General features: G+C 34.2%; 1 protein-coding gene across 1 annotated transcript; it reads left to right on the plus strand.

Moving 5' to 3' along the window:
• The first annotated feature begins 15,269 nt into the window (after nt 1-15,269).
• LOC148940346 (uncharacterized) lies at nt 15,270-25,261 on the plus strand. The gene is made up of 2 exons (XM_089105807.1): nt 15,270-15,436; nt 23,702-25,261. Exon 2 carries the CDS (start codon nt 23,764-23,766, stop codon nt 24,760-24,762), a length of 999 nt encoding a protein of 332 aa, XP_088961933.1. The 5' UTR covers nt 15,270-15,436; nt 23,702-23,763; the 3' UTR covers nt 24,763-25,261.
• The last annotated feature ends 1,629 nt before the right edge of the window (nt 25,262-26,890 follow it).

The following is a 26,890-nucleotide window of genomic DNA, read 5'->3' on the forward strand; positions in this document are numbered from 1 at the left end:
CTTATTAAACTTTCTAATTTACACTACTGCATACACTCTATTTTAGATACTTTCAATCCTTAGTTAATTTTAAGTTACATATTGGATAATCTTATATACCGAGGTTATGATAAATGGTTAATTTTTGAGTTAAAATTTTACGAAATATATCTTGTCTTCATTGCTCACAAATGTCTGTTCTGTTGAAGATGCGCATGTCGTAGTGGCATAACCACACAGTTGTAAGTAAAAGATACTACAATTAGGGAAAGAAACGTATCAAGGACGAATGGAGACCTCTCTACACACTCGTTTTCTAATGCTTTCCCTATTTTTTGGCTTAGATGTTCTCATGGGGCTCCGGGTTTACCTCTGCATTTCAGCTGTTTCCCCGTGTTCTTCTCTTGGTTTTCGTCTTCTTAGTCTTAGGATTTTTCCGTAATTACAAGTCAACATTGGTGCCTCATATTCACCTTTCGAATAAGGTAATTAGATGCAGGATTTCCAAGCTTGTCCGCGTAGATTCCAGTTGATGCTTGGCAAAGAATATAAGCGTAATGAAGAACTGACATCAATATCTTTTTAGAAGGCTATTGTTTGAGCCAACCCTTCAGCACTAAATAAATAAATATGATATTAAAGTCTTATTAGAATCCGTTAAGCGAAAAACACCTTAACATTAATAGGTAATTCCTTGTGGGTTTTACTTAGTCGCCATTGGATATGCACGGGGTTTCAGTCCATATATCTTAAATGATCAAATGGTTTTTAAAATTTTTAAATATTATTATTGAGATATAATTCCACATCCGCCGTGAAATTCTACATATAAACGTACCAATAGCCAACTATAGATAAAGTTGGGATCGGATTTTTTGTATCTTGACTTACTTTGACTTATGTCTCCTGCCGGGCGCTGCTCGGCGTAGAGAGTGACGTCTGCCTCCTCCATCCACTTCGATCCATGGCAAGCGTTTGTACATCGCTCAACCTGATATTTGCCATCGCCAGGAACTCGGACAGGCTGTCAGACCATCGTTTTTTCGGTCGGCCGCGAGGTCGCTCGCAACCGGCTTTGACAGGGTCGAAGTCATGGATCGTTTTCGCAGGTATGTGTGGAGGCATTCGAAGTAGGTGTCCGAACCATCGTAGTGTTCGCTCGGCTGCTTGGGTCGAAAACTGAGACTGCTTGGTGAGCTGCAGCAGCTTCTCATTGCTGACAAAGTCGAACCATCGTAGACCTTCGATCCCTCCTTTTAAAAGTATTTTTGCCCCTAATATTGACTAATGGCCCATACATTAGGACTGCCTTTATACATTCTCCAGCTTATAATGTGTAACCCTAATGAGTCATACTTAGTCACCATTTGATGTATACAGGGTTTTCTTCTGCAAACTTCAAACAATCAAATGATTTCAAAATATAAGCATCACTTTTGAGCTTTACAACAAATAGCTGAATGTTCCATTTGTACTAGATTTATCTCAATTTATTATAATTAAACTGTTTAATCAAATTCAATTAAGCTTGAAAAAAAATTAAATAGGTTATTTCTTATTATGTAATAATTTTGTGGCATTGGCCAAAGAAAACTGATTTGTAGGTGTAAAACAGAATAAATATTTTATGATTAGATAAGTTAGGAAAATAAAATTAGGACTTCCAAACTTAATTCTGGTCGTTATATACCTCTATGACTGGTTGAGATATAACTTTAAAGCGTAGCTAGTAATCGTTATACAATTTAATTTTACATTATATTTCTCGAGTAAGAAACACATGAATAAGCAAGCGTGCAGCATGTAATTACACTGGTATCCTATTTTTATGTGTAGGCCTAAAATAATTATAATCTGCACCAAGACAAAATATTTCATATAATTAGACGCTTCTATACTGATAATTTCTTGTTTTGAATAATATCCATCTTGGTTAGGGCATGGGTCGATTTTTTTTTTAATATAAAAATCGAGGGGAACTGAGTCAGTATAGGTAAGATATAACGTGACTGACTTGCGAAAATATGTCACAAAAATTAGAGCACAAGATATGTCATAGATAAACAAATGAAATTAAAGAACATTTCGATCACAGAACTATAGAACAATGATCTCTCTGTTATTGTATAAGTCATAGATATAAACTAGTGAAATTAAATTTTTCGCCAAGGAGCTAAAGACATTAATGTCTCTGTCTCTTTTTAAAAGTAATGTTTAACACAGAGCCGTAGGACAGCATACGTCATTGATATAATATAATGAAACTAAAAAGCTTTTCTTTTTTTTTCGCCTCGGAGCTATAAGAAAGTAAACTCTCTGTTTCTCTTTCAAAGCATTCTGATCCAAAAAACGAAAACTTAACTAGCTCTCAGAAGTTTCTATTCAACCTTTAAGTATTGTTTTGACTGGCCCTGCTTGGCATAAAAATACTAATTTCTTACGCTTGAAGGACTGAGAAATATTTCTTCCTACGGTCGTTCAAACACAAAAAAAAACTACAAAAAACAATCTTGGGCCGTGAGTTCCTCCCTGGGCTTCCCACAAGACGTGGTCCTACGCCAGTTGTCGTTTTCAGTCGACCACGATCTTCCTATCTTTGGTTATTTTCTGTTCCAACCTTTCTCGCTGATCACCAGTGTTTTGATAGCACTCGTATTATTTTTTTTTCATTAATATTGGCTTGGTTAACTTTACTTGCACACTTTTAAATTTATTATGGTGGATCACAAGTTGATTTTCATCAGGGATTTGAAATTTGTCTTTACATTAATTTGGGATATTTCCATCTGTCAGGTTTTTTAACAGTTCTACCTGTCTGTGTCGTTATTTTCTCCTCTGTTTCTTGCGGTTTTTCTTTTTCGGTTTTTCTAGCGAAATAAGGTCAAACTTTTTGTATTGTTTTTTCAAAAATTCTTGCCCTTTTAATCTTGTTTCCTTCGCGTGTGCAGCTGCTGAGTTTGGTTTTGATTTCCCTGTTTCTTTAACTACTATATGGTCTGATTCGTCGTCAGACTCTTCGGAACTAGTTTCTGACGAATCCGGATTAGAACTTTTAGACGTGGCACTTTTTGAGGTATCACTTGCCCTTCCTTCGTAAATTTCTATTCCTCTGGAAGTAGAAGGTTTATTCTCTAAGTCCTCGCCTTGAGTCCTCAACTCGGGAGATTTGAAAGATTCTTGAGAGCTTTGGGAGGAATCAAGAGTTTTTGCGGGGTTCCTCCATTGTTTGAATGCCATGTCCTCAGGGAGATGGGGCATTTTTTGCACTAGGGTTTCCTTCCATGAAGTCCACTGTTTAGGTTTGACCTTGGACACAGTTATATCATGATATTGACCTTGCTGGTCATCCTCTGGAATTTTATTCTCGGGCAATGAACTTTGACTCGTTTTTATGGGAAAATTTATGAAATCCATAGCTTCTCGCAGGTTTGTTCTAGTTAAATCTTTGGGAGGAGTTTTCCTTACAGTAATACCGGGGGTTTCTACAGCTCTGTTTAATTCCTCCTGTAAGGAAAGGGGCCTTTCTATTGGGGTTGCAGGGGAAACCATATCGTCTGGAAATCTTTTGGGGGGAGAAGGGATAAAAATTCTATCGGGGAAAAATTGGGTTTTTGGAGATATTGTATAATCTAAATCTCCTGCGCTCGCCGATGAATAACTTTTTGGACTTTTTGGCGTTTTTATTTCAGGAAAAAATCCTGGTATTAGGGATTTTTTCTTAGGAATAACTAGATTTTTCATAGCTAAAAATTCTTCAAAGTTTTGTTCATCACTGTCATTCTCGAAATAGTCTTGCTTGAAATTAAAGGGTTTTAGATCTGCCAATCTTGACCTAGGGGGATCATTTTCTGAATCTGAGGAATCAGTAGAAGAGGGATGTGATACCCATCTCTCTGGAAATTTGGCTCTTTTTATTCGGCTAACATGCGCCTTGTAAGTTCTTCCACTATCGGGGTTTTCTATTTTAAAAGTATATTCGTTATCCTACTTTTTGACTATTCTGTACGGTCCAGAATATTTGTTGGAAAGTTTTTTGCCTTCCGTTTTTGCCTCGTTCTTTAGGTAGACGCAGTCTCCTATTTTGAAATCTATTCTCCCTATGACTTTGGGTTGGTTTCTTAGCTCTTGGTTTATTTTACATTTTTCCAACTCTTCCTTGACTATTTTATAAGTTTTCCTCATCCTATTTATGAATTCTTGTTTGTAATCTTCCAAGCTGCTATAATACTGCCGAGATTCAATGATCTCATTATGCAGGATTCTAAAATCACGACCAAAAAGTAAACAAAATGGATTGTCTTTGGTTGTTTCTGAATAAGCAGTGTTGATTACGTTAGTTAAATAAGGTAAGAATTTATCCCAGTCGCTCCTATTGTCTTTCGTATAAATACTTAATATGTTCGAAAATATTTTATGCCTGTTTTCTATTTTACCATTAACTTGTGGGTGGTACGGAGCTGTCACCATTTTCTCTATATTAAGAAAACTCATTAAGTCTTTTGTTACTTTTGAAACAAAATTGCTCCCGTTGTCACTCAAAATTTTATTAGGAATGCCAAATTGTAAAAATAATTTTGCTAACGCCTTACTTGTGGCATAAGCACCTTGATTTTTAATGCTTTTGCAAAAGTAAATCCGGAAAAATGATCTATAACCGAAAGAATACAAGTATGGCCCCTGCTAAAGACAGGCAAAGCTCCGCTTGTTCCGTATAAGTCAGATGAGATGATATCGAAGGGGTACTTTGCTACCGGGACCCTTCCCATTGGAGGATTCAGATAAGCTTGGGGGATTTTTCTTAAGTTACACGCTTGGCATGTACTTACAAATTCTTTAAGTTTTGTCATTGCAGATGGTACGTAAAAGTATTGTTTTAACTTATGGAACGTTTTCATAACTCCTAATTGCCCACCTGTATCTGAATGAAAATATTCAAATGCAGGCCCTATTAAGTTTTGTGGTAGCACGGGTATTATTGAAGTTTGGTTTCTATTTGTCTCAGAAGTCACGATTCTACACAGTATCTCTTCATCAAGATCATAGTAAAATTTATCTATCTCTTTTCTAAAAGTTTTGAATTTATCCGGTAACGCATCATCATTAACAAATTAATCAATTAGTGCTATACACATTTCGTCCCTTTTTTTCTCTCTTTTTATATTTTCTAAAGATAGGGGACAATATTCAATCATTTTATCTTATACCGTGTGTTTGACTTTGGTTTTTAATATACATGTTTGCTCTTAGCATTTATAGCGTTAACTTCATTTTCTTCAGTTTCCGACGGAATATTTTTTGGGTACCTACTCAAAAAGTCACAAGCTACATTTTGTTACCTTTTAAATGTTCAAATTCGTAACCTAGGTCTTGGATTTTCATAATCCATCTAGCTAGAATGCCCGTGGGGTTTTAAATTTGCTCAGGTACTGCAAGCTTTTATGGTCTGATCGTAGTCTAAATTTTTCTACCAATTAAATAATGTCTAAATTTGTCCAAGAGGTGGAATATAGATAACAATTTAAAGCTTGTGGCTAAACGGCTAATTTCGCGTTTTTATAAGGTTTTACTCAAGTAGCAGCTACCTTTTTCTACTTTTTTTTGCATGGGCGTTTCCTATAAAGGATAAGGGTTCTCTACGGGGAGAATTTGCGAAATAATTGCGCCAATGCCTTTTGAACTAGCATCCGTTGTAACCACAAATCTTCCGTTTTCGAAATCAGGGAGTGATAAAATTGGTTCAGAAGTGAGCGCCTTTTTGAGACGGTCTAGGGAAGTTTGAGCTTCCTGGGACCAGGTAACATTATGGGAATTGCCTTTAGTTAATTCCGTGAGGGGTTTTGCAATTTGGGCATAATTGCATACGAATTTCCTAAAGTAGCTAGTAAGACCTAAAATTCCCCTTAATTCTTTCATAGTTCTGGGGGGCTTGACGTTTTCAACACATTTTATTTTATCAGGGTCTGGGGATATCTCTCCTTGGGTTACTACTACTCCTAAAAATTCAATTTTAGGTTGAAATGAATTTACTTTCTCAGAACGGCATTTTAAATTACCTTGTCTGAACTTATCGAACACCTTAACTAACGTTGCTAAATGCTGTTTAGTGTTTTCTCCCACGCATATAACATCATCAACAAAATGAATTATATTCTTCAATCCTCTTAACAGGTGTAGTAGGGGTCTACATAGCGCGCTTGAACTTGTTTTAAGCCCAAATGGTACTCTTAAGTATTCATATGAACCATATTTGGATGCTGAAAATGTAGTTATATGGACATCCTTTTCGGCTATTTTCACTTGGTGGTAGCCTTGGGTAAGGTCCAAAGAAGTAAAAATTTTGTTTTTGCTTGAAATTGAGTCTAGAATTTTATCTATTCTTGGTAAAGGAAAATTATCGCTAACTACTTGTTTGTTGAGAGCTCTATAATCTACTACGAGTCTAAGATCTCCATTCTTTTTTTATACTAGGATCACTGGTGCACTATACGGACTTATACTTGGGCGTATGATTTCATTTTTTTTCTAATTCCTAAATTTTATTTTTGAACCATTCTTTGTGCTTATACGGCACGATATGGCTGTTTTGCTACGGGATTACTGGTCGTTAAAATTGAATGTTCGTAAAATGGTATCAGCCCGATGTCATCTTCAGATGCACAAAACACATCTTTAAAATTCCATAATAATTCGCATAATTTTTTCTTAAGTTCCAAGTCCGTAATATGATCCATATTAAATTTGTTTAAAAATTGTTGTTTAGTCAAAGGATATTCGTTATTTGAAGTTTTAATACCGTTAACTAGGTTTCTTTTAGAATTTTCCCATGTATTTAAATCATTCTCCGTTAAAACTTGGATTTGAACTAAACATGTCCCCTTTTTAATTGTAATTTTATCATTTTCATGGTTATTGGTTACCCAAATAAAACCTTCTCCTTTGTCATAAGATATAATCTGTTCCTCGCATAGCAGATTTTCGGGTACTTCAGATGGGGTCGCAAACCATATTTCTGATTTGCCTCTGACTGGCTCAATCATCTATGATATTTGAATTTTTTGCATCGTTTTGGGAGGGACTTTTGTTTTCCTTATCGTAAATCCGTAATATTTCTCTTTATTTTCATTGTTTATTAGATTCATACTGGCACTATGCTGCGCCATTGCGGCATCTTGCGGCGTTATGGTGGGTTTTGCTATGTTTTTCCACAATTCCGCTATTTTTTTGATTTTGTTTGACCTGTACTGTCGCATATCTCCTATTTTTATTTTCGCAGATTCAATACTTTTATTATTTAAATTTACTTCATTTCTGCAATGTCTCTCAGGGTAATTGAACAAATTTCCAACTATGCCATGTCTTTGCGAGACATGTGGTTCAAAATACTGCGACATTATTCCACCAGAAATTTTGTTTACTGTTACATTGTCTTCGTAACCTCTGTTACAATTTCTTAATGTAGAAATTTCTTCCCCTACCTTAGATGGGTGGACAAGCCTCTCGATAGGCACGTCTAATAGTATTCTATTAGACCTTAGAAAAGTTGCGCCTATAATAGGCTCATGTGGAAAGTTATCGTATATTATAAAATTTGTCATAAAGGTTCTATTGTCTCTTTTTGTGTTTAGGCAAATTGAACCTTTTGCATTTAATTTATGGCCTGTCACACTTGTTAAATTGGGATTATTAGGGTTCCTCTGTCGTCTAATATGCTGAGGCAACATATTAAATACGCAAGAGTTTATGATACTAATTGTTGCACCGGAGTCAATCAAAGCCTTAAAATAAACATTTTCTACACAGAAATCATTAAATATAGGTAACTTGTTATTAATATCACTACAAGAAGGCACTAATATTGTGTTGGACCTATTAAATATTCCTGGCACCCTCTGGGTCCAATTTATATTTCTGAGGGGCCTGAAACGTTTCCCTGAGGATTTATTTCTTGTATCGGTGCCTGTAATAGGTATTCAGACATATGAGGTTTCTTATGCATGTTTAATTGATTTACACCTGCCTGCCTTTGCCATGTATTATTACGGTAACTTGGGTGTCCTGCTTCAGTGCCGCTTGCTGGCGTTGATTGCCAATGCCGTTGGTTTGCAAAATTTTCATTCTTTGTCGGCAAATTTTCGTGATTTCTATATGGCCTTCTTGCATTATATTGGCCTTGGCGATTATTTTGGTTTTCAAATCGGTAATCAATTTGTCTGTTGGGGGGAGGGTTATACAAATTTGGTTGGTACGTGTTGTAAGGTATTGATTGGTGCAATCCCCCCTGGCTATAGCCTATTGCACGACCGGTGCTAAAATTTGTTCTTCCGAACAAATGGTTGCCGTAATTTTGTGTGTTACCGACAGCAATTCTTGGCATTCGATTGGGGACTTAATGGCACTCTCTCGCGATATGGCCAACACGATTACAATTATCGCACCTTATTATTGTAGGATTATTTCCGTAATTAGATTGTTTGATAGGCTGAAAACGTACTGTTCTCTGCCTAGCGATTTCTTGCGTTTTATTTCTTTGTGGTATTGGGGAGTTATCCCTTGAAAAGAAATTGGGGGATGGCTGATCGTCCTTGAAGATTAGGGTCGCGTTTGAATCGCCTAGGCTATTTATTTTTGCTATACTATGATTAGCGACCATCGTATCAAATTTGATCAATCGCTCTACCTCCTGAACTGCAAGATCCAACGTCTGAATATTTTTGGATATTACCACCCTATATAGTTTTGGGGGTAGCCCTTGCAAAAAGGTATTTAGTATGACTTTTTCATACAGTTGCTCCGAACCACTTCCGTATCTTGCCTCTACAGAAATGCCTATATTATCAAGGTATTCTCTTATATTCTGTGAAAACTCAAAGCTCACTGTTCTGTGTTTTAATTTGTTTATGGAACTGGTGTCTATAAACATATCTTTAAAGGCTTTTAACAATCTATCAACCGTATTTATTGGCAAGTTGGTGTTATTGCCTATGGTATGTTGTATCTTTTTTAGGAAGGTTAAGGCCTGGCTTTTTAATCTTAGTAGGAGCATGTCGACTAACGCTCCTAGGTCTGTTTTTGTTAGTTGTACAAACTGGGCCAATTGGATATTAAATTCGTCAATATCTGATTGACCATTGTACTCCGGGATAGATTTCGCTATTTCTATATTTTTCGCGACTAATTTTTGCACTATTAATAAGTCATTAAGGTCGTCCGCCATTTTTTTTAATCGATTCAAGATAAATTTATTTATTTTTTTTTTTCACTTAACCTATTTTGAGGGAGGCTATTATCTCCAATGAGATATAAGGGGTTTCCTGTCGTAGCCTAGTGGTTATACGCCTAATCACTTTACTTATATGTCTGCATCTCTCCAATAATTAAATTTAAATTACAAAGTTTTTATAGCCTAATTAGTTCGCAGTTTTCCTCCAATTTCCGACTCGCGCCATTTGTAGCGATGAAAACTTTGATATTTGTAGGGATGAAAAAATAGGCTGGCTATACTAAGTGTGGTACTAAATACTGACCATGGCAAAGGCAATATTATGCCCAAAGGTCGTGAACTTACACCTTGTAATTTCTCCGCTAGCGACGCTTATAGCGCTAAAGATTGTGTCAACAAGGCCTGCCCCACGCTCAATTATTGGGAGAAAATAAAATGTACAGCCATGTAAACGTGACCTCTTTTTCTCGAGCTATCTGGAGATCCGATTCCCTGGGAGCATTTACCTTGGAGACATGCGAACGAATTACCTATTATCAGACTAGATGCAGACATATAAAATGAAATAAACACAGATAAAAAGGCAATAGATTTATTGAACTTACATACTTAGGTGCACAGCAATGGGTTACTTCAAATGACAATAACGGTGACAACGATGGAAGAATATCAGAATTTTGTCTGAGTGGTTTTGACTCTCATTTACGAATAATCTCAAAAAGCACTTCTACCCCACTATCAAACATAGCTCTTCTCTCCTGCGCCGTAAGAACTGGCTCACCATTGGCCCGAGTGGACCAAGGATGTGAACCCGTCGTCCAATAATGTCTTTTAAATATTTCTGATGATTCAGGCGTTCACACGGTTCCTATCGTTTAAACTTCCTTAGAAATATTGTACGTAGCATATTTTTTTTTTAGCGAAATCTAAAGCCTGGATAGTGCCGTTCTTTGTCAGGGGGTGACTACACTTTTTCTCTTTGCTGATTAAGGACTTCAATTTTGAAACTAGGTTTAATTTAATTATAGGAAATCAGAATTATCTTTAGAAAGAAGGAACTTTATTTTGGTATTTTAAATACATTGCATTTTACTCATGGTACAATTTTTTTCAAATCACAAGGACATCAATGATTTTTCTTAATTTCATATTATATTACAGAAAACTGATTGTTGAGAAATTTGGAAACATTTTTCAAGCTGTTCACCTCCCTGTCCCCATCTGTACAGAGTGTTTTTACTGACTGTCTGCTATGGTCGTTATTGGACTCATACTTCTAGAAATGATTGTGGGTTTTTCTTACTGTCATCAGCTAGCTTGGACTCTTAAGCTTCCATGAAGGTGCCCAGTTAAGTTTATTAGTGTGTTTTGAGCTTCTGCTCTTTCCCTCCTTTATCGCACTTTTCTAGTACTTTCCTATTTCATTCCTGGTATATTTGGGTCATGAAAAGGAGTTTTTTTGGCTTTGGCATGAGTTTCACTGACATTTGATTTTTCTGAAGCGTAAGTAGCTCACCATTTTGGCTAGCTCATGGTGGGTGAGCTCACCATGTATGTTAGCTCAAATTTGCTCAACTGATCTTTGCCCTATGGGAACACTAAATCCAGTAGATTCAGTCTCTGCAAAACTGTGTATCTAGTTGATTGATTGAGGATCTGGTAGAGCTTCAGATTGTGAAAACACTGTATGAATAGAACCGCATTTGTACTTCTGTTTGTAGGATCAGGTCAGTAAGGATATCTCTTTCCATATGAGGTAGATGAGCTTCCATAGATGCAGCCTACTACAGTTATCACTTCATTATAATCCTCACACAGGTCAAACCACACAGATTCAACAAATTGTGAGTTACCAGGGCAGTATGATGACTGTGTTCTGTAACTTCTCTTAAATAGTGCTAATATACCATGCTTGCATTCCAGGGACTGTTGGGTTAAATACAAAAACATAGCCCAGGATCTTAACATTGGAATCTTTGAGCCTGTTACTTCTAGATTTTGAACAGCCTAAGCCAGAAAGAACATATTACAGTTCTTAGAATAAATTACAGATTTTTAACTCATTTAATTCATGAGCAAGCTTATAAGTTTTGAGTTATTGCCAAAAAAATCTGGACTTGCTTGTTTTGATGCTGCTCACTCTGGTCATTGGTCCTGTTTGCTGAACTGTGTCTTTATCTGTCCCATATAAAGTGGTGGCTGGTGCTTTTGATTTGACAGTGTTGTAGGTTGTTTTGTTTTCCATTGACTTGTCACGAATCCTTGATGATAGTTTTTGCTAGAGACAGCATTAATGTCTTCAATAATACTAATATTTTCGCTGTTTATAGAGTTGACACGTTAAGCTCTGCCGTGGGGTTAGAGGAGCGAAACTCACCTACTTTCTGTTTTTTACGCCATACAACAGTTAAAGATTTCAAAATTGTCAGTTAGATGTGATCTGAATAGTTTTGGATAGTCAGACTTGGCTGGGGTAGTTAGCATTTGCTGAAAAGACAGTAGGAAATTCACAAAATCAGTATGGGTTGAATCAGTCTGGAAAAATATCAAGAATCATAAATTTGAGAAAGTACAGGGGCTCTAACTCTCTCTTTGATTCTCCACAATTAGTCATATTTCCCTTGATAACTCTGTATAGATTGGTGGTGGCCAAAAATCGGGATGAAACTCCTTTGATCAGAAAGTAGTATGTGCTGGTTATTCCATTAACCTCTTACAGAACTTCAGTTATTTTCTTAGAATAGCCATTTTGCTTGGAATAATTAAAAGGTCAGAAAAATATTCCCCAGAGGTATAGATGGTTGGTTGCCAAAAATAGGGATGGAAGTCCTTTGATCAGAAAATTAAAAGCTTCTGTGTACTTTTTAAGTGCTCAAAAGTAAATGGAGGTTATTCAGCTTCCTTCTCATGTTGCTGTTATATGCTGGATATTCTATTAACCTCCTGCAGTATTTCAGGTATTGGCTTAGAATAGCCATTTCACTTGGAATAATCAAAAGGTCTGACAAATATATCCCAAAGGGGGGTATGACACTCACAGTCCGTAGGAAAATGTTTCAAAAGGTACAACTGATTTTTTTTTCACAGATACATTATAGCTGTAAAGATGGAGATGAAAAATACTGCTAAGACTAGATTTTTTTTTTTATGGAGTAAGATTAAGATACAAGTTTGGTTCATGTCTTCTCAATCATACCCCCCCCCCCCCACTAGATACCATACTTTAAAAATTTTCAGCTGGAGGGAAGACCCAATATTTCATTTTTTAAACATGAACTCTGTAAAGGTCAAGCAAAGCAGGCGAAATCCGAACCTGGTGCAACAATGAGCTGTGATGTAGTTTGATGAAAAATTTAGCCTAGTCCTCCTTTCCCTCTTTTTAACGTAAATTAGGCGTGTTGTATGTTGTTTTGTATGTTGTATGTTGTTTTGTTTGAAGTGGTACCAGAGTAAATGGGCTCCGATCTGGCCGTCTTAACGTCATGACCCACTATCAATCAGATAGGTAAGCATGTTTTTTCCTTGTCGTCAGGTGTAATTTGTCATTGTACAATTAGATATACAATGATCCAAGTTTGTTTATCACCGTTTTTCCTTACATCCGTTCTTAATTGTAGTTGTTCCTTCTATACCTTGTTCCTTCTATACCTCAAGAGTTGTTCCTTCTATACCTTTCCAATTCATTTTTTTTTTTTGGATGAAGCTCATTTGTGAAAGATTTGTACCTTTGTATTTGATAGATTTAGGTGCATATCAACAAATACATTGTGTATTAAACGTGTTTTGTAATTTAATTATGTTTGTTACTATAATATAATTAATACTGAATGTTTCTGCAAATTAGGCCTAAAATTTCTGACAATAAAATATAGCTTTCTTGAATCCAGAGGTATTCTTGCTCTTGGTGATAAATGGTATCTAATGTATTTTCAATTATAACTGTTTTCATTTGAAACGTTGTAAATGATTTTAAAAGCTTTGCCAACAAGTAAAGATTTCTTGCTTTTAAAGGTAGCTGTCCCAATTGTCTCTAAGCATGTGAAGAATTGGTCAAACAGGAAGAGTAAATTCAATCAAGAAAGCTAGCTTTGAATTCGATTTGATTGTTGAAAAATGGACCAAACTAACCTTTATGAGCATATAGGTGTTAAGGAAGGTAATTGATTTTTGACAATTATAATCAGAAGCTCCTAGTTATATATCCTAGTTATATCCTGTTTTAGCATGTAAAATAGAGCAATGAATGTAGAATACGTTTTTCAGCAGTTGGTACTAGTGTGAATATTGTTTTTTCTGTGCAAGTTGGTTTTTTCCTTTTGTATGTTTAAAGAGGGGATAGGTGTTTGTTAGTGACAAGTGTTAGCATGTATGTGATAGAAAATGTGGAAACGTCAGAAGCAGGTCAAAATTCATTTGGCGAATGTTTGGCTTGAAAGTTATGTGGATGACTTGAGACGGAATCGAGCATGGAGGGAGAGAGTAGATGTGAAATGGATGAATAAAATTGAGTTTTAAATTTGAAAATTTTGATTTAAATTCTATAATGTAAATGTTATAATGTGATTTTAATTTTTTTTTGTAGTATACCTTGTCTTCGTCAATTATGTTTGGCTACCCAAATCCAAAAATCAAAAAATAAAAGATGTTTTTAAATTAGTGTAGGTGACATTGTGACATTAAAGTTTGAAATTAAATGAAAAAGATTTTTATGTCACCGAGAGGAGAGGAGGTGAGATTTTGATTTAAAAAAGAAAAAAAAGAGGGGATAGGGAAACTACCCACCATATTTTAGTGTCTGTTCATGATTATAAATAGTATAATGATTGGAGAGATAATTCCAATACTGATTAATCCTATCAGATCACGAGGGAGCTTGGATATCATCCCACTATTAACCCTTGCAACTAAAATTGCCATAAACATGGATTGTACTGTATAATTTTTGAATTTAAGGGATTCAATTTTTATGTTAGTGAAGGTGGGTTGTGTTGAAATAATTTATTACATTGATTTTTGATAAAATATCAATTCACATCTCACTTAATAGCTTATTTTTTCTGAGAGGAATTTATCATTTATTGTTTTTGTCAAATATAGAAGAATAGATTCTTTCTCTGTACTTAACTGGATCCCATCAATAGTGAATTATCCTCATGTTTGTTTGGAAGAACCCTTACTGCTACAGAGCTCATGCATCTAGCACATGCCTCTGCTTAGCAATTCTCAGGATTTCTCCTAGTAATTGTTAGTTATTATAAGGAATATTTTTATTTTAGTAGTATGTATTCCTTCTGTAGTTTTTATATGGTACGTTTGCTTTTGGGTAATGTATGGAATTGGTCAATTCTGGAATAAAAGGGGGAAGGGCGTTTTGCTGATTGTAGTTATTAAGAACTTTCTCTTTCCAAGTTTATGGTTAGAATCCATGGCAAGATCTATGATGGGAATATTTGTAGCTTGCTTCTTTTAAATCTTTTTTCTTCCTTTTTTAGGGAGGGGGAAATCCTTTTTAAGAGAATGGATCATCATATTTTATGACATTGAAAATTAATGACACAAGTAGACCTGTTAGTTTATAAGTCATATTTGTCTATTAATGCATAATAGAAGAAACTGTAGGCCCTTTTATCTTAAAAGATCAGTTAGTTTCACCTGAAAGTATAGTATCTGATGTGACTCCATTCATTGTTACTGCGTAAAAAGTAGAAGATTGTTGAAATTATCTGGATGGACAAGGTTTTTATGCTTGTTATTATGACAAACGTTTGATAGTTAAATTTTGATTGTTATTTTTTTTATACTTTTTTAAGATAATTTAGTTATTTTAAGATTTAAAGATATTTTAAGATTTTTTTAATATAATTTTTTTTTTAATAGTTTAATATTTGATTGTTATTTAATTTATTTTTAGTATCTTTGTTTTCTATAAATATTTTCTGATTTTAGCTTTTTTCATCATGTTAAAGTGCAATATGAGAGTTATGTCAGATGCTAAAATATGGTAAAAGGATTGTGCTTGGTTTCTTGTATGGATTCTCATGTGAATTTACTTGTAATTTTTTCCAGAAAATGAAGACAGATTCCCCAGTGATAGCGAAAATCCTCTTGAATGGTAGGCTTCCATTTTATTGCCTAAACAAGAAGAAAGTATTTCTTCTATTTCTCCAGAGATTACTGATAAAATAAAGCCTGAATCTGAGCCTGTCAAACTTGAGTTTGATGCCAGCATTGGCCAAGGTATGTTTACAAATATGTTAAGATGTACTGTGTCCATGTGCGAATCCAAAATAGGATAATTATCCTTAGGCATTTCGAAAAAACTGAAAGATTCCTTGAACTTTCTTTCATGTTTACTTTTACACTCCTCTCACATTTAGAAAGAAATATATACTGTAAATCCAGAATCGGGAGGATGGGACATAAGATCTTGTGTTCTAATTGTGTTCTAGAACAAAAAATCAGTATAGCCATCAACCTCAGTCTTGTTTTCTCTCTCTTACAATAATTGAACGCTGGACAGTGGTGCCCGCAAGACAGTTTTTATGAGAACTGTTTCGAATCGTTTGGTTACTATGGGCTCTTTTCTAGTTTTTTAATACGGATCCAACCAGAATATTTTAGAAAATGAATTTCCCTATGGTATTATGTCTACTGCTTATATTAGTAGAGACAAATTCGCTGCATAAGAAGTTTGAAATACCCATAGTTAAATAAAATCTAAATATGCAGTGTATTTTTTTGCAATCAAAGGGAGATAACCAATTAAAAAAAAATCTGATTTTAGTTGGTATGGCTGAGTCAATTCAATATTTTTGAAGGCACAAAAATCACAAAAAATTTTAGAATTATGTTTTTAATTGCAGATTATGCAACTTTAAGTTGTTTGAACTTCGCCTCTGCTGGGGATTTGAAATAATAGAGAACATTGACTATTGTTGAGTCTTTGCCTCATCAGGTGTGACCCTGTGTCATGAGGAGTCTTGCTTGAACATTATATGGAATAATTTCTGATTGTATAGGTCAAGGTTATTATTGGTACACACCCCAAATTCAGTCACCTTTTAGCGCTTAATGTTGCGTAAATCTAGAATTTAAAATTTTGTCTGAATTTTGTGCATGAAAGTATTTTTTTTACTTTTGTCTCATCAGGTGTGACCCTGTGTCATGAGAAGTCTGGCTTGAACATCATATGGAACAATTTCTGATTGTATAGGTCAAGGTTATCACGGGTACAGACCCAAAATTCAGTCACCTTTTAACGCTTGATATTGCGTAAATCTAGAATTAAAAATTTTGTCTGAATTTTGTGCATGAAAGTATTTTTTTGACTTTTGCCTCATCAGGTGTGACCCTGTGTCATGAGAAGTCCGGCTTGAACATTATATGGAACAATTTCTGATTGTATAGGTCAAGGTTATCACGGGTACACACCCCAAATTCAGTTACCTTTTAACGCTTGATATTGCGTAAATCTAGAATTTAAAATTTTGTCTGAATTTTGTGCATGAAAGTATTTTTTTTCCTCTGAAAAAATTCAGAGGAAAATTCTTTCAAAGGAAATATTGTTGGAGGAATCTCAGGTTGCAGCTGTCTCTTAGATAGTTTTGCTCTTGGTTTAAGATACGTTTCGGATTTTTTTTTTTTTAAGTGCCTGTTCTTCGCCATGAATGAATGGTGAATGAAACGCCGACAATCCAATGAATTTACTGAAAAAAATGTGCATTGTCAGTCTAATATACATATGCTCATAGTTATTCCAAAAAATCTCAATTAATTTTTGATTTCTTAAAGTTATAAAAGTGAAAACATTAAAGAATTTTTTCAGTAAATTGCAAATTATATTCTAGGTTTTAGGAAGCATAGGGTTTAGAACCCTACTCGGTATAATTTTGGTTCTTTTTGAGTTTGACTCTGGTATTTATTTTAATTTCTGTTTATTTTGGGTTTCGTTTATTTATTGATACTGATTTGTGGTAGTTGTCTGCTTGGTAGATAATTTTATTCTATTTTTGTTCATTTTTGGTTTAATGGAGTTCTTTACTTTTTTTTGAAAAACCGTTTTTGTGGAAAAAGTTTTTTAAACTAATTTCTGTTCGTTTTATATTGACATAGTCTTTTTCAGGGGGAAAGGCTGAAATTCTTCTAAAGTTAAACAACCATCCCTTCCATAAAAATCTTAAATGGCTCCTGGGCATAACTTACAACCCTTGCCCCTAATCTCTGGGGTTTGCTCCAACCCCAAAAGCCTTGTTATATGATATCTAGACTATTTTGAATAGAATGGCTATCTTAAAATTTCAATTAGATGCATTTCGGGACAATACGACGTGTGTGTGTGTGTGGGGGGGGGGGGTAGCTGCCCTCCGATCACTTTTACTCTTAAAAAGAGCACTAGAGCGTCTGATTATCAATCCAATGAGCCCCCTCCAAAGTTTGTATGATCACGCCTTCAATGTCCCCAGGGCATAACTTACAACTCTTGCTCTGAGGGCTGGGGGGATTTTTTATCCTCCAAAACATAATTTTCAGGCCTTTCTTATACGCTGAACAAAATGGCTATCTCAAAATTTTGATTTAAGTGTTTGAGGAAATGATGGACATGGGGGGGGTGCATTTTCCCTCTGATCACTTTCGACTAATAAAAAGTCACTAGTCCTCTTAATTTCCAATCGAATAAGCCCTTTTTGAAGCTTCTACCACAACGCTGTCTATAAAAACCTTATATGCCCCCAGAGCATAACTTACAACCCTTGCCCTGAGGGCTCTGAGGGGGCTATCATCCTCAAAGACATAAGTTCCAAAACTTAACTGCGTTGAACAAAATGTATAACTCAAAATTTTTATTGCATGTGTTTGGGGAAGTGGCGTGAGAGGGGGGTTTGTTGCCCTCCAATCATTTTCAACTATTAAAATGAGCACTAGGTATTTCTATTTCCAATCAAATGATCCCTTTTGGAAGTTTTCACGACAACACTTTCTATAAAAAAACCTCCTTTGCCCCCAGGGCATAACTTAGAACCCTCGCACTGAGGGCTGTTGGGGGGTTGTCATCCTCAAAGAACTAATTTCCTGAACTTTCAACTATGTTGAACAAAATGGCTATCTAAAAATTTTGATTGGATGAGTTTGGGGAAAAGGTGGGCTTGAGAGGGGGGTTAGTTGTCCTCCAATCACTTTCGACTATTAAAAAGGGCTCTAGCCCTATGAATTTCCAATCGGATCCGCCCTTTTTCAAGTTTATACGAAAAAGCTTTCAATAAAAACCTTATATGCCCACAGGGCGTAACTTATAACCCTTGCCCTGAGGGCTGTGGGGAGGGGGGGGGGTTATAATCCTCAAAGACCTAATTTCCAGAACTTTCAACTACGTTGAACAAAATTGCTATCCCATAATTTTGATTGGATGTGTTTGGGGAAATGGTGGGCGTGAGAGGGTAGTTAGTTGTTCTTCAATCAGTTTCGACTATTAAAAAGGGCTCTAGCCCTTTCAATTTCCAATTGAATAAGCCCTATTTGATGTTTCTACTACAACACTTTCTATAAAAACCTCATATGCCCCCAGGGCATAACTTAAAAAGAGTACTAGCCCTTTGAGTTTCCAATCGAATGAGCCCTTTTTGAAGTTTCTACGACAAAGCTTTCCATAAAAACCTTATATATCCCCAGGGCATAACTTATAACCCTTGCTCTGAGGGCTCTGAGGGGGGGGTTATCATCCTCAAAGACCTAATTTCCAGAACTTTCAACTACGTTGAACAAAATTGCTATCCCAAAATTTGATTGGTTGTGTTTGGGGAAATGGTGGGTGTGAGAGGGGAGTTAGTTGTTCTTCAATCAGTTTCGACTATTAAAAAGGGCTCTAGGCCTTTCAATTTCCAATTGAATAAGCCCTGTTTGAATTTTCTACTACAAAACTTACTATAAAAAAAAACTGATATGCCCCCAGGGCATAACTTAAAAAGAGCACTAGCCCTTTAAATTTCCAATCGAATGAGCCCTTTTTGAAGTTTCTACTACAAAGCTTTCTATAAAAACCTTATATACCCCCAGGGCATAACTTGCATCCCTTGCCCTGAGGGCTGTAGGGGGAGTGTCCTCCTCAAAAACATAATTACTATGTGGAAATCAACAACGTTGAACAAAATGGCTATCTCAAAATTTTGATTGGATGTGGTTGGAGAACGGGTGGGCGTGGAAGGGTTGTTAGTTGCCTTTCAATCACTTTTGACTGTTAAAACGGGCACTAGCCGTTCCAATTTCCAATTGAATGAGCCGTTTTCGAAGTTTCTACGACAGCTCCTTCGATACGAAGTGCCCTGGTCTGGGAAAAAAATAAATAATACATTGTGCCAACATCGTTCTTTACTTAGCAATTGTGCTGCCTATGATAAGCGATAATTTGAGTTAATTGATATAATTGTTGATAGTTTTTACTTGTCAATGCAGATCTTTTTGGTGCTTATTGACAGTTTAAGAACTTTTTTTTATGAAATTAGTCTTGAAGAAATCTTGAATCTTATAAGAAATCAGTGATCATGTTGAAACAGACATATTGGGAATGGCATCTTTTTTTTGCACTTATTTTTTAGCCAAACCGGATGAGCCAACAGTTTTAAGCTCAGGTATCTTGAGTCTACTGCCTTTTCTTATCAGAGAGCGTGAAGTTTGGGTCTATTAATAGATATCTTTCTTATGACATAAAAAAATCAAGGTAATTTTTTTCTGAGACCTTGGGAAAACAAGTCTCAAATTACTAAATTACTTTTTAAATATCTGTATTGACTTTAAAATTTCTAGCATCACCTGAAAGAAACTATTAATAAGCAAGTTTTTGTTTGACTCTTAAAAAGGGTCAACAAGGACTCAGAAGGTCCAAGTAATTAATTATCGTTACAAGCTTCACATTTCAAATTAGAAAATCATATGTTCTTTTCTGGTAAATTTGTTATATGAAAGTAGAATTAAATATCAAATGTATTGCTGGTAAACAAACTTTAAAGGTAATATCTATTTCGACTTTTTTTTAGTGTAGACACGAGTGTCGTTTTTGATAGACAATAAACTTCCTAAGCAAGGAAATGAAATGCCTAGCATCCCATGTGTCCCCACTTCATGTCTAAAATAAGAAGTAATAATTCAGCCTAGAAATACTGGGCGCGACGCGAACTCCAAGTGACGCATGACTTGCTCCATAAACGGTGAACAAAAGTCGAATGTTGTGTTAAAAATCCTCCGACAAGATGACGTCAAAAGAATTCAGGAGATACCTTTAGAGTGTCAAAAATATGAAAGAAGTTTCACTTCTTTTTCTAACCTACTTATTCCCCAGATAACGTATAACGGGGAAAAACATTTTGAATGTTGTGTATGAGAACAAATTTGGTTCTTGGTTTTGACAAATGAGACATATTATGAAATACTATTTTGTTTTTTCCGAGTTGGGGATAGGTCTATCCTGTCTCTTTTGTCAAAAAATTCAATGAGATTTAGAATAGTTTTGGTGTGTAGTTTTATATATATATATATATATATATATATATATATATATATATATATATATATATATATATATATATATATATATATATATATATATATATATATATATATATATATATATATATATATATATATATATATAAACCAAAAAGAGAAAAATCTCTAAAAAAAACAAACAAACGAGACTGTGGTCAGTGGAGAGAAAAGAAAACAACAGAAACAAAACAACGCGGATATTTCGCCTGTATTTATATATACGGTACGGGAGCCATGCCGGGTATTAAAGTCATTATTATAATAATTAGTCTATTAGATGAATTTTCTTTTTAGTTTGGTTTTAGATGGGAATTTTATATGAAAATTTTTGGGCTACCATTAGGGGTTTATCTTTCTCTCTTACTGGCAAGTATTCTCCTAGATACCACTGAAACCTACGCTATACACAGTTTTAGAATCTCCCCATGCTTCTGGGGTAGGTTCATGGATGATGTGGTGTGCGTTTGGAAACATGGATTGGACTCCTTAGACCTTTTATGTAAGCATTTAAATAGTTTTGATAATAATATTAAATTTACAGTTGTATTTGAGGATAATAATAAATTACCTTTTCTGGATATTTTATTAATTAAAAGGAATCTCCATTTACTTTTCTGGATTTATAGAAAGCCAACGCACAATGATAAGTATTTAAATTTTCATTCTGGTCATCCTATGTCGGTGAAACGGAGGGTTGTAATTTTGTTAGTGAATAGGCCTTTTGAAATTGGTTCTCAAGAATTTATAAATTCGGAATTGTTATACTTGAAGAATATTTTGTTTTGTAATAGTCATGCAATTAAGTTCATTGATAAACTAATTCAAAATAGACGGGTTAAACATAGTAGTAGGGTTATTGAGATTTCTCAGTCTTTAGATTTAGTTGTATCAAAAAGCTTCATTTCATTACCATATGTACCTGGTTTGGATGAGAAACTTTCACGGGTTTTACGTAAATTTGGTATTGATACATGTTTCCAATCGCTGAGGCCAATGGGTAGTTTTTTAGTTCTGGTAAGGATTTAACTCGGGGAAATTTAATAAGTGGGGTGTATAAAATTCCGTGTTCTTGTGGGAAGTTCTATATTGGTAGGACTCACCAACAATTTGTTGAAAGGTTTATTGAACACCGAAACTCAATAGAAAAAAAACCCTACAATTAAGCAAGCCTTCAGAAACTTTCGTTTCAGCTTTAGCAGAGCATATTTGGCTTCAACCAGATCATTTTGTAAAATTTGATGAAGCCTTGGCTATTTCTAATGATAAGGGGTGCACCCAATGGGCCAGGGAAGCCATAGAAATTAAAAAACATATGTTTGCTAACCTTTCCATAAATAGGGACACGGGTAATTTAAATATTGATCCAATTTATGATATCCTTCTAAAGAATGAATCAACAGTCAATAAGGGATTTTAGATTTTAAATAATCACCAGGGGAATATTTTACCTGCTAGACCAACATAATTTGCTTCAGTAATGGCTAACAAAGGGATTATTTTGCAACAGAATAATTAAATTAATTTACAGTTTTTTTATTTTTCCTCAGATACTCTGGTGTCATCACTTAAGTAACTCTATTTTAGCATCTTGTCCCTACATGTATCAGTTTTCGCCAAGTGTACATTTTTGTTGTTTTTTTTTTGGTGGTGGTTTTATTGGTTTTTAGTTTTCTCTTGTTTTTTTTTATCTTGTTCTTTTTGTGTTTCTTTCGTGCTGAAGACGCCTTGTTTGTATAAAGTCGCAATATCCGCGGTGTTTTGTTTTTGTTGTTTTCTTTTCTCTCCACTGGCTACAGTCTCGTTTGTTTGTTTTTTTTTTTTTTTTTTTTTTTTTTTTTTTTTTGTTTTATTTTTTTTTAGAGATTTTTCTCTTTGTTGGTTTTTTGTCATGGCTGGCCAGTTCGGCTTAAGATCTTTCATTATATATATATATATATATATATATATATATATATATATATATATATATTTATATTTATATATTTATATGTATTTATATATATATATATATATATATATATATATATATATATATATATATATATATATATATATATTTATATTTATATATTTATATGTATTTATATATATATATATATATATTTACATATATATATATAAATGTATATATATATATATATATATATATATATATATATATATATATATATATATATATATATATATATATATATATATATATATATATATATATATATATATATATATATATATATATATATATATATATATATATATATATTAACGAATATTTAAGCCTAGTATTTGACATGTTTGCACGTTTGCAGGAAATAGTTTGAGGTTCAATTTACAAATGATTGGAATTATTATAATGGAATATGCTACTATGTAAATTAGTTGATTTAAAAATTAAAATATTGACTAGCTCGTATTTAGAATAAAATTTTGTTAATAAAGATTTTTTTTGCGCCATTTTAAAATTTTAATTGCAAATTTAATAGAAATGAGACGAAATCAAAGGTGTCTTTTCGTACACCAAGGAAAATATTAGGAATCCCACTTTTATTTTTTGTTACCTGGCTTAATGCAGCGGAGTTTACGAAAGTAACATTTTCTAAGCCAACTGCCTCTTTTCTGAAAAAAGGACCGGATTTTAGGGTTTGTGCTGATAGATACATGTTTCTTGTGAACAAAAAATAAATAAATAAAAGCACTTTAGATATTTTTTTTGTGTAATCTCATTAAAATGAGCCTTGAAATTCCTTAAGTTTTAAAAATAGTTTTAGCGACTTAAAAAAAACTGTTATCAGTAAAGAAAAAACAATAAAAAAAAGTGTCAGATTAGCGGTTATGTATTAATTACTTGAGGCAAAGTCATGCAAATGTCTGCAGGCTGAATTTTTAATCTACTGTTGCAGATCAATTTTTAAATATATTGTTAATGAACAAACATAAAAAGCAATAATTTATTTTGACTTTTTTTAGACATCTCTGTCTCATCGTTGTCTGAGAATGATCTACCCAACAGTGTAAATGGAATACCTAGTATGCCTGGCCTTATCAATATATGTCTAAAACAAGAAACAGATTTTCAAGATGGAGTATCAGATCGTATCCTAGTGATGCATGATATGTCTGAATACCAAAGAACTCATTCTGGAGAAAAGAATTTTGAGTGTGAAACGTGTGGAAAAAAATTCAGTAATAGTTCTATTCTATCGAGACACCAAATACTTCACACTGAAGAGAAACCTTACAAGTGCGATATTTGCATGGAAAAGTTCAACCAAAGTTCTGATCTGTATGAACACCAAAGAATTCACACTGGGGACAAACCTTTCAACTGTGATATATGTAGGAAAAGGTCCAACCACAGTTCTTATTTAACAATACATCGAAGAATTCACACTGGGGACAAACCTTTCAACTGTGATATATGTATGAAAAGCTTCAATCACAGTTCTTATTTAACAATACATCGAAGAATTCACACTGGGGAGAAATCTTTCAAGTGCCAAGTATGTGAAAAAAGCTTTGCCTCTAACTCTCAGTTGTCTCGGCATCAAAGAATTCATTCAGGGGAAAACCCTTACATGTGTGATATATGTATGAAACACTTCCGTCAAAGTTTTTACACTGGTGAGAAACCTTTCAAGTGTCAAGTATGTGAAAAATGCTTCATTTCTAGCCCTGAATTATCTAAGCATCAAAGAATTCATTCAGGGAAAAAACCTTACATGTGTGATATTTGTATGAAAAAGTTCCATCAAAGTTCTTATTTAACAATGCATCGCATTTCTCCTAAGGGAGAAAACCCTTACATGTGTGATATATGTATGAAACAGTTCCGTCAATGTTTTTACTTAACAATTCATCGAAGAATTCACACTGTGGAGAAGCCTTTCAAGTGTCAACTATGTGAAAAAAGCTTTGCCTCTAGCTCTCAGTTATCTGGGCATCAAAGAATTCATTCAGGAGAAAAACCGTACATGTGTGATATATGTATGAAACAGTTCCGTCAAAGTTCTTATCTAACTACTCATTGAAGGATTCACACTGGTGAGAAACCTTTTAAGTGTCAAGTAGCCTATGTGAAAAATGCTTCATTTCTAGCTGTGAACTATCTAAGCATCAAAGAATTCATTCAGGAGAAAAACCGTACATGTGTGATATATGTATGAAACAGTTCCGTCAAAGTTCTTATCTAACAATTCATTGAAGGATTCACACTGGTGAGAAACCTTTTAAGTGTCAAGTAGCCTATGTGAAAAATGCTTCATTTCTAGCTGTGAACTATCTAAGCATCAAAGAATTCATTTAGGGGGAAAACCTTACATGTGTGACATATGTATGAAAAAGTTCCGTCAAAGTTCTTATTTAACAATACATCGAAGAATTTACAGTCAGGAGAAACCTTTCAGGTGTCAAGTATGTGAAAAAAGCTTTGCCTCCGACTCTCTGTTATCTGGGCATCAAAGAATTAATTCAGAAGAAAAACCTTACATGTGTGATATTTGTATGAAGCAGTTTTGTCAAAGTTCTTATTTAACAATTCATCGAAGGATTCACACTGGGGAGAAACCTTTCAAGTGTCAAGTATGTAAAAAAAGGCTTCATTTCTAGCCCTGAAGTATCTAAGTATCAAAGAATTCATTAAGGGGAAAACATTACCTGTGTGTTATTTGTATTAAAAAGTTCCGTCAAAGTTCTTATTTAACAATTCATCGCAGAATTCACACTCTGGAGAAACTAGTGTCAAGTATGTGAAAAAGCTTTGCCTCTAACTCTTATTTATCTGGGCATCAAAGAATTCATTCAGGAGAAAAACCTTACATGTGTGATATTTGTATGAAAAATTTTGTCACAGATCTTATTTAACAATTCATCAAAGGATTCACATTGGGAAGAAACATATTAAGTTCCAATTATATGAAAAAAGCTTCACTTTTAGCTCTAAATTATCTGTAAATCAAAGAATTCATTCAGGGAACAAATTTTACAAGTGTGATATACAAGCATATACCGTATGAAAAAGTTCTGGGAAAAGTATTATTTATATGTACACTGAAATATTGTGTGAGTAAATAGTTATTCGAGAGCCCAGGGTTCCATAAAGCTTATTTAATAGGAGATAATTATCTACTAGCTGACTAACCCAAGTGAATCCACCAGTAAGATTCTGTCAAGTTAATCGTAATTTGCACGTAATTTGTAATAAGGTTCGTTATAGTAAGGTTCTATGGCCTGGAAAAAAAAAACAGGGGAAAAACAGAATACCAAAAAAAAAAAAAAAAAAAAAAAAAAAAAAAAAAAAAAAAAAAAAAGAGGGCAATTTCAACATAATGCATTTCAACCTTTCAAAGACTCAACACACACACACAAAACAAAAAAGAGAAAAAACAATTATTAAAAGATCCAAACAAAAAGCGATTTTTATGAGATCCCACCCCCGAACAAAAAAAAAAAGATGTAGGACAATCCTATAAATTAAACCAAATTCCAAAAAAATTATTGAAACCAAGCCACAAAAAATAATAAACAGACTCAGTACCCCTCACAACAAACGTTTCCAACCCAGGCTAGTCACCCCCTCCCCCCCCCCCAAAAAAAAAAAGAAAAATAATAATAAAATTAAAAAAAAAACAATAATAAATTTAAACATGAAAAATCAAGACATTAAAAATTTTTTTTATTCTTTTGAAACTACCAAACGAATGACATTCTTGAGCTGACTCAGGCAGGCTATTCCAAACGATGTGACAAGCAGTTAATGGATTAAAGTCAGACCTCACAGATGGAGTAAATAAAATATTAATTTTCCTTGAATTGCGAAGATGATGCGAAGACCTATCAGCGACGAAAGAAGGACTGAATTTGAAGGACTGTGGGAACATTACCATGAATTTGATGAAAAGTGAAAGACACGCACGAAAGAATGTAGAGAGACTGCAAATCAAGTAATGGACTAGTTGGGTTGGATGTAGAGCAATCTGTTTCCCTGTATAAACCTTCTTGCCTTATCATATAACTTAGAAAGTTGTTTCAAAAAAGAAGGGAAAGTTGTCATCCATATTGTAGGGCAATAAGAGACGTAGGACTGAACTAAGCAATGGAACAGAATTTTTAAAACTGATCCAGGAAAAATGTGTTTTAGCTTCCTTAAAATTCCAAGAC

This window comes from Artemia sp. Qi Xiang Cuo, chromosome 20 (genome assembly GCF_049724085.1).
Source record: "Artemia sp. Qi Xiang Cuo chromosome 20, ASM4972408v1, whole genome shotgun sequence".
In the NCBI taxonomy this organism is placed as follows: Eukaryota; Metazoa; Arthropoda; class Branchiopoda; order Anostraca; family Artemiidae; genus Artemia; species Artemia sp. Qi Xiang Cuo.

Coding starts and splice junctions, on each gene's coding strand:
- LOC148940346 (XM_089105807.1), top strand. CDS start 23,764: ATGCCTGGCCTTATCAATATATGTCTAAAACAAGAAACAGATTTTCAA.